Source organism: Siniperca chuatsi, linkage group LG7, assembly GCF_020085105.1.
Source record: "Siniperca chuatsi isolate FFG_IHB_CAS linkage group LG7, ASM2008510v1, whole genome shotgun sequence".
NCBI classification, from domain to species: domain Eukaryota; kingdom Metazoa; phylum Chordata; class Actinopteri; order Centrarchiformes; family Sinipercidae; genus Siniperca; species Siniperca chuatsi.
Window position 1 is genome coordinate 23,683,834 of NC_058048.1, and position 8,336 is coordinate 23,692,169.

Below are 8,336 nucleotides of genomic sequence, written 5' to 3' on the forward strand. Positions count from 1 at the left end.
TTAAGGTATATGTGTCACATTAGAAAAGCCTGGAGTCCAGATGACCTGTTAGATGCTTGTTTAGCAAGCACTGAGGCTACACCTGGACATTCATTACCTGAAATTCTGTAAGTCATCCACTCACGGACCACCGCGGGGTGAAGGAATCATTACACTGGGAATCAAAAGGACATCCAACAACAACATCTTTGATCTACCAACTGTATCTTGAAACTACAAGTCTTGTAGCACTTATTCAGGCCCTTTATTGTTTAATCAAGTTATTCTTTTCATGAAAAGTCGATACATTCTTTTACCAGAAAGAAACTTACAAACCCAAAACATTCAAGACATGTACAAAATAAAACAATATCATTTTTTTTATAACAATCACATTTGTTCTTTTTACAGTGATCCCACAGTAAACATATGTAAACGAATACAACATATTGCAGCGCTGTTGGCGTGCAGGTTGACTTTGCACTTTGTTCCCTCAGTTTGTTGCACTGACGATCCTAATAAGAATCTCGGCTCTAGTTGAGAGACAGGACAGGTCTCCTGAGCACACCGAGGATGATTAAGAATATCGGTGGAGTTGCAATCACGGCAACAGCAGTGAAGACCTGTGGGAAATAACGTGACCAAAATGTCAGCAAGATGTTACATCACAATAAAAAACATGCTGTAAGTCTGATATGCCTGCTGACCTGCTGCTGTACTTTTGCCAGTGGTGGAAAGTAACTATATACATTTACTCTAGTACTGTATTTAAGTACAATTTTGAGGTACTTGTACTTTACTCAGTATGCTACTTTATACTTCTACTCTACCACATTTCATTGGGAAATATTGCACTATTGTACCACATTATCTGACAGCCATAGTGACTAGTTTCTTTAATATTAGGGTTTTACAGGTTATGAAATGTGATGCATTGTTATGAATTAAAGTGCCCAACAATAGTTAGTGATCAGCTACAAAATAAACTGATACATTAAAGATTGCATACTGCATGTGTTTCAACCAAATGATGAGCAGGTAAATGTTAAATGATTATTGAGTTAATATATAGGAGTCTGCAATAGATGAATAGATGATAATAATAATTATCAGCAAGATACTTGTATTTATATAGAGTATTTTATTAGACATTAACCCACTATTATTTATATTGAAATGCATATGAAAGAAAATCTATTTACATATTAATTCACCAATGATAATACAATAATATTACTAAAATACTAAATAATAATACACTCTGAAAAGGCCCATATTTGCTGATAATAAATGTAGCTTGAGCATACCACACTAACCTTAATAGCAGCACTATAGTCCTTTTGGAAAGACTGAAGATACACATTTAAGAGGGCAAGGCTGCAAGGAAAGTATGAATCTGTATCTTCTGAGTCTCTGCATCTTTTGGAAGAAAATATGGAATCATTTTTCTTATAGATTTATGTTGAAAACAGTACACTGCACTTACACAACCAATGTACTCATACACATATAATTCAAACGCACCTTTCGTACAAAGCACTTAGAAACAAACTTTTGTCTGCCAGGTACAGCTCTGTAAGGCCGAGTTCAGTTAATACTGACAGCGGCAGCCTGTAACCCTCTTCAGCAAGGAGGCCAAGGTTGTACCATCCCTGTGGAAGAACAGTATGGCTTATATTATGAATAAACACAAACTTGAAAAATATATATATATACACACAGCAAGAACATCTATTTAAAAGAAGCAGACCTGTGGATTGTTCCTTAGTGCTGCCTGTATGTACATCTCTGCCGCAGAAAACACGTCTTTCTGCCCATCACCCTGCCCATCATACAACAGGTCACCCATCCTAATCAAGGCTGGAGAGGTAATAGAATTAAAAAAGGTTTCAATTGTGAATATTTGCATACAAGTTTCCAAATATTAAGTCCCAAAGGATAGTTATTTACCATAAGTGTTAGGATTTTGACTTTGGATTGTAAGGTTGTAATATCTCCACATGCAGTTTGATGCAAAAGCAGGATCCAGAAAACCCAACTATGGATAGAGTAAAAAATTCTTAAAATGACAAGAATGAATAAAACAGTAACAATACCATGCCACTACAGCTAATATAGATATAACTCACAGTATTTTGTTCACATAGATATGCCACATTGAATTGGGCAGCTGCGTACCCGGACTCAGCAGCCATGATGTAATATAACAGTGAGCCGAACCTGTTGAAAAGCTAGAATGTTAATTTGTTGCAACTGCAATCAAGTGGCCTGATCAGGATCATGGCAAGTGTGAATAGAGAGAAAGCTTACATGTCACTCTTGAGATATGAATCCAAGGCTTTCCGCAAGATGCTGCCCAGGTATCCGTTGTGCTCAGCTGCCCACTTTACCCACCTGCAGTCAGTTAAAAAGACATTTCATTCATGACATAAGGAAAAATCATATATGTGAAGTGAAATAAATAAAAGGATAAGTAGCTAACAAAACAGCATCTGATGGACGTCTGTTGATGTGGCCAGGTATCCCAGTGGTCCAGATGTCAGCGAGGTGAATTGCTCCCCTGATGTGCCCTCTCTCTGCAGACTTCAGATAATACTGATAGGCCATTAACTGTCGGAAAGACAAATGATTTACCTCCTGATTTAAGCGCTCAAGACTAGTCTGTAAGCATACTAGCAGCATTTCTGATTATACTTGAGCTAACCTGGTCAGCAGCTTTTCCAGGATACAGACCCTGTGAGTAAATGACACCAAGATTCAAAGCAGCGTCTGGACACTCGAGGAGATCAGCCTGCTCCCACAGCTGCACTGCCTTCTTGTAGTCTTGCTCAATCTGCTCATAGTACCAGGCCAGAGCATTGATTGCAGGAACAAAACCCTGTGGGACAAAATATTGTAAGAAGCAATATAGGGAGTGGAAAGTTTTTTTTGCAGCAGAAAGCAGACTCCTGATGTTACAGTATAAGAGTAATTATCATTTAACCATACAAAACCTTGTCCATTGCTTTCTTCAGAAAAGTGACAGCTTTTGGAATGTCCTTTTCAACTCCATGCCCCTACAGAGAAACAAATTCATATTTAATAATAGAGGATAATACTAAATGATAATACCAAAGGAGGGTGTACTCTTTTAGTAGATTAAGTTATAAATTGTCATGTTTCTCATTCTACATCAAATTCGATTCTGACCTGCAGTAGGACTATGCCATAGTCATACATTGACACCGGATCTTCCCACTGGACAGCTCCCCTTTCGTAGTGTCTCACAGCCATCTGGATGTTTGGAGACACCCCCTGCTGACCCCAGAACAGCATGCGAGCTATCGCTTGCTGCAAGACAGTTGTTGAATCATTACAAAAAATTAGATGATAAAACTTCCTCACCTTGTTTGAGTGTCTGTGGCCATTTTCTTTTACCCGGAAAGGTGTACTTTGAGACACAAACCCAAAACTTGAGGCCTTGTTTCTTGAAATTCGTGACATACTTTTCATTTTTATCACACTTGTTTTTATTTGATTTCATGTGCTTGTGTATATATATATTTGCAAGTTAACAAGCATTGATGACAGAACAGGGTACCTCGGCTTCAGCTGCTCCCCTGTGTGCCTGCAGTTTCAGCCACTGGAAGATATGATGGTCTTCATTGGTCTGGAGATTCAACACCTCATCATTGTTTAAGTAAACAGCCTCAACAAATGTCTAACAAAAAGAACGGAAAGAGAGGAGACATGTAAAAGTCAATGGATTTTCTTTTCTTTTGTGCCCTTCATTCCGCTTCAGTTGCAAATAGTCCAGAAATGCAGCTCTGTGCTTTACACAAAACATGAACTCCTTTGAGCACTGTAATATTACCAAATTTATCATACTGTTGTCTTTCTTCATATGAAAAGCAGTGACAAAGGTAAACTTATTGGTGATGGAAATCTGAAAACTATAGCCATAAAAAGGGGAGCAGAAAATGTATTACCATATCACATATCAGCTCATATGTTGTAATAAGCCCACAGCTACATGTGAGAGTTTCCTCCCAGGCTCTGCATTACAATTACTGTATGTCTGACACTGCTAGTTATGACAGAATACATTGTTTAAATACTATTCTCTGATATTTTGTGTCATACTTTTCACAAATATGTTTATGATAATTTAAATTGTTCCATTAATTACGATACTTACGCAAGAAAAGGTTAATACTGACTCTTATGAACATAGGTAGGTTTAGTGACAGATAAGGATGTAAAAAAGGAACCCACAAAGTCCTACTCCAATGATAAGCTTTTGGTACAACATACAGTAGAACCGCATTACTTTTGGATTAAACAAGAAATGCAAAATTAGCACACCAAAGCATCCAGTTACAAACAGTACCTGCTGTGGTGTGGGATTATGACGGTCTAAAGTTGTCTGTTTAGCAATGTTTGCATAATATGCATAGGCCAGGTCTGGGTCTGTGGAAACGCCATGGAGACCCCGGTGGTGCAGGTGCCCAAGATGCAGAAGTGCTAATCGATCATCTTTCTGGGCTGCCAGCAGGGCCAGGAGCCAAGCCTGTGCCAAACACAAGGGCGTGAGAGAATATAAAAAAATTGGACATGTTCCCCACATGGATAGTTTTGATAGAGGTGACCCAGTAGCACACACCTTACTGGGCTGTTTCTTGACTCCCAGGCCAGTGCTGTAGAGCACCGACGACATGTGCAGAGCTCGGTTATCAGCTAAGCAGCCAGCTTGGAGCAGCAGTGGTAATATTCTGCTGACCACTCCAGTCGTGCTTTCTCTGCCCAGCTTATGAAGTGATAAGGAGTACAGTGCTCTGCCCACAGCTGGCAGGCTAACTCTTCCTTTTCCTGCAAGTCAGGAAGTGAACTGATTTCAGTGCTTTATGTTAAATGACACAAGGATATCATCAGTGAATAATAAGCAGAATAAGTACTCAAATTGTTTAGTCAGCCTCTTAACAAACAAAAGTGGGTCAGTCTTTAAAAACTTCATTCAAACCCACAGATTTTATTTTAAATTTTAGTGGAGATCCCAAAAAGTCCAAATATGTGAATTTGTGGAAGACATCCAGAATATTTCCATTTGATGGAATGGGTTAGACTATTTCATTAGCTGTAAACATCAAATAGCTTTAACTTAGAGCTGGAATAAAATGATACAGAATATACTGTATTTACAGTAATAATGCCAGAATGTGGAAAAGGGTGTTTTTACCAAACTTAAAGCTACTAAAGGGGCAACTAAAGGGGAAAACTGGATATTAAGGTGTTAAGAAAATACAAAATGCAGAGTACCTTCTTTACAAATTCCTGCAATTAAAATCATACTTGAGTAAACACATATGACCAGTGAAACATATGTAATTGTCAGAGTTTAAGTGCTCATTGTGAAGATGTTGAATCATAAATATGCTTCAGTGTTGTAGATGTAGATGCTGCAAGTATCTCAGGTTTTGAATATAAAAAGCTTAATCTGCAAAGTACATTTTCACAATCATCAGATAAATGTAGTGATGTGGGAAAGTACCTTAACATTGTACTCCAGTCCAGTACTTAGGTAAACATATTTATTGTTGCTTCCCACCTCGGACAAACTTATTTTGTGCAGTTTATCTCTTACCATGTTTGGAAACCAAAAACTTGGCCAGTCTTGCAGCTTGTCTTCTATGAGGGACAGTTGCCTCCCACAGCTCACACTGTGATTTTGATGGTAGTCTGTCCTTTACCGTCCACTCATGGAAAGCATCAAAACAGGTCTCTGAAAAAACAACATAAACACTTTCTTTGTACTGTCAGTAGCTCTGCAGAAGGCTCTTGAGATTACGTCAGAAACAGTAATTTTAGCACCCTCTAGTGGATATATAAGCATATTACCAGAATCTGTCCACCGTTTGGCTTTGAGAGAATAGCCACTGATTTTCATATTCATCTCGAGACGAAATGCTTGACAGGTCTGCAGCCATCCGGTCAGGTTCACTGTCACAATAACATCTGGAATAACAACTTCAGACTGGAGAAGAGGAAAATGATAAGACTCAAATGTAGTGACTAGTCCACATAGACAGTAACTGTGGGCAGGTGCAGTACATTACCATGCTGGGAGGTGATATTCTGTTGCGGTAGTAAACCAATGGTCCATAATAACCTTCCACACCTTTTATGTATTTCCCACCACCAATCACAAAATAGCCCTCTGTGTCATCCAACACGACAATATGCCTCAACCTGTAATAACAGATATGCAGAACATTTGAAGTGCATTTTTATTTCTGATCTTCACATAATTTCATCACTTTGTCATGTCAGTGGACTTACATATGTTCCATAGAATGAACTGTTCTCTGCTCCTTATCCATGCACACCATGGAGACTGTCACCTGAGATGCAGTGACAATGACCACTTTTTTTTTTAATTATTACCATTATTTACATACTGTAAGGCTATCCTCTGTCAATAAGAGACTACTCACCATTCTACCCTGCAACATCATACTGATTTGGCACCACTCACTTAAAGGCACCTTGAATGGAGAGAGAAATGCAGAGGATTCCTCCGACTCCGAATTCATCTGGATGTGTAGCTGGCCTGTACATATGGCAACAGTGGGAGGCTAATGTAAGACTGTTTAACAAATACATAAATAAATATCTATCTCTAGAAAAATGTTAATTACCTGAATTTGTCAGAAACAGTGTTGGTGTGACATAATTATTATGGGAGTCTATATGGTGAAACACGCCACATGTGTTTCCCTGGCAGTGTCTGGTCACATATATCCAGATGGAGAACATACACCTGGCAAAAATACAAAGCACACTAAGTTAACTAACTTAAATATCTGCATTAACAGATTAGAAAGCTAGGCTGTGTTTGGTGTGACTTTTGTTGTCTTACCATGGAAAAGAGATGGCTTGAACGCGCAAAAACTCCAGAAACTCATTGCTATAAGGGTCCAGTGTCTTTGTGATACCAAAGCTTTCTCCAGTTGAAGCATATACTGAAGACAGCAAATGCACTGTTTCTGAATAACATAAACAGAAACTTGAAGTTGAAGTTTGCAGGACAGCTGAAGAATTTTAATTCATGAGTTACCCACAATCTTAAAACCCAATCATTCAGTCATATCATAATAATAAACAAATCTATTATGACCATTAAATTGTTGACTCATCCTAAAATCATGCATCTGTTGTTTCTGAGGATAGTGCTTTGATTTTAAAATGTTGACAGAAGAGATTTTGGATTTTTCAAAGCTCCACTTAAACTATTTTTGGTTTTAGATCCACACATGCAGTTTATGGCAGTTTTAAGCTCACTTCTCTAATCTTACCTTGCTCCAAAGGGCATTGTTTCTTTGAAAACCGTTGAGTTAATTGCAGCATTTGTGTGCTCCAGCCAATGCACAGCTGATGCAGTTTTACAGGTCGACTGAAAAAGGGCTTAGGCTGCAAAGTTGCCACATCCTGAGCTGCGACAGACCTCTTAGTATCATCATATCCATTGTATCTGACTGACGCTAGCAGGATACAACTTAGCACCCCCTGGGAATCTGGAACAATCCCATCAGCTTGATACACCAACCAGTCTGGCAGATTCAGCTCCAGAGTCCTTATTTTAGGTTCACCAGGGATGCAGCTCCACTGTTTTAGCAGGAGTGTGGAAACGATGCCAGTGTCAAAAGATAAAATACAGTCCAGCTGTACTGTAGCAGGTTCATCACAAGAGTAAAGTATCTTCAAATGATGGTCTGACAGAGGCTCCTCTGGAGGATTCAGGAGTGTCACCTGGTCTAAAGCCCAGACAAGCTGTATAAAGGCAGAAGACATGCACACAGTTGCTAATGACATCAGTTAAAAGCAGAAGGGAAAAGAGTATCACAGATTGAGAAGGGAAACCTGCTCCTACCTGCATACTGAGACAAAACAGATGCATCTGTAGTGTATGGAAATCCATGGTTCACACAGTGTTTTCATTAATCTTTCCATTCAAGATTTTCAAGCTGCAAAGAAAGAAGCTGCAAGATCCGGACCTCATCCTGCTCCACCTCAATTACATTGAAGCATAGGTAAATATTTAACAGCACATAGCCCAACCCAATCACTATATACACAGTGCAGTTAAGGTGGAACTTTGTGAATTATGTTACATACCAATACTTAACATAGAACCAAAGGTAAATCAATAGCATTCACCTGTTGTGCAGATTCTACATTTACATTTAAATTGAAATGCTTTGTTTTGGGAAAAATATATTAAGTAAACTGCCATCTGCAAAATCATATTTAAGAGAAGACACCTTTGTTTCCTTCTACAGATGAGATGGGAATCTTAAGTGTTGTGCAGCATGTAGTGTAAT

The 8,336-nt window shown here is 38.7% G+C and overlaps 1 protein-coding gene across 3 annotated transcripts; it reads right to left on the reverse strand.

The window, feature by feature from the left end:
• Nucleotides 1-185: 185 nt before the first annotated feature.
• On the reverse strand, nt 186-8,046 carry LOC122878662 (protein sel-1 homolog 3). 3 transcript variants are annotated; one of them, XM_044201748.1, is made up of 23 exons: nt 7,886-8,046; nt 7,311-7,785; nt 6,875-7,001; nt 6,654-6,775; nt 6,450-6,565; nt 6,295-6,356; nt 6,072-6,204; nt 5,854-5,989; nt 5,600-5,737; nt 4,622-4,827; nt 4,349-4,528; nt 3,560-3,679; nt 3,169-3,309; nt 2,973-3,035; nt 2,684-2,857; nt 2,462-2,589; nt 2,290-2,373; nt 2,109-2,199; nt 1,930-2,017; nt 1,730-1,839; nt 1,504-1,631; nt 1,296-1,398; nt 186-602 (listed from the first exon to the last, which is right to left on the reverse strand). In XM_044201748.1, exons 1-23 carry the CDS (start codon nt 7,931-7,933, stop codon nt 513-515), a joined length of 3,063 nt encoding a protein of 1,020 aa, XP_044057683.1. In that variant the 5' UTR covers nt 7,934-8,046; the 3' UTR covers nt 186-512. The 3 variants fall into 3 exon arrangements, 2 of the variants coding, with proteins under 2 accessions (XP_044057683.1, XP_044057682.1); XM_044201747.1 differs by having other exon boundaries at nt 6,654-6,796; XR_006378519.1 differs by lacking the exons at nt 186-602; nt 1,296-1,398 and having other exon boundaries at nt 1,600-1,631; nt 2,158-2,199; nt 6,654-6,796.
• Between the last annotated feature and the right edge of the window lie 290 nt (nt 8,047-8,336).

Coding starts and splice junctions, on each gene's coding strand:
- LOC122878662 (XM_044201747.1), bottom strand. CDS start 7,933: ATGGATTTCCATACACTACAGATGCATCTGTTTTGTCTCAGTATGCAG. Junction 7,786..7,885: donor TGTTTTGTCTCAGTATGCAG/GTAGGAGCAGGT, acceptor GCCTTTATACAG/CTTGTCTGGGCTTTAGACCA. Junction 6,566..6,653: donor ACTGTTTCTGACAAATTCAG/GTAATTAACATT, acceptor CCATATGTACAG/GCCAGCTACACATCCAGATG.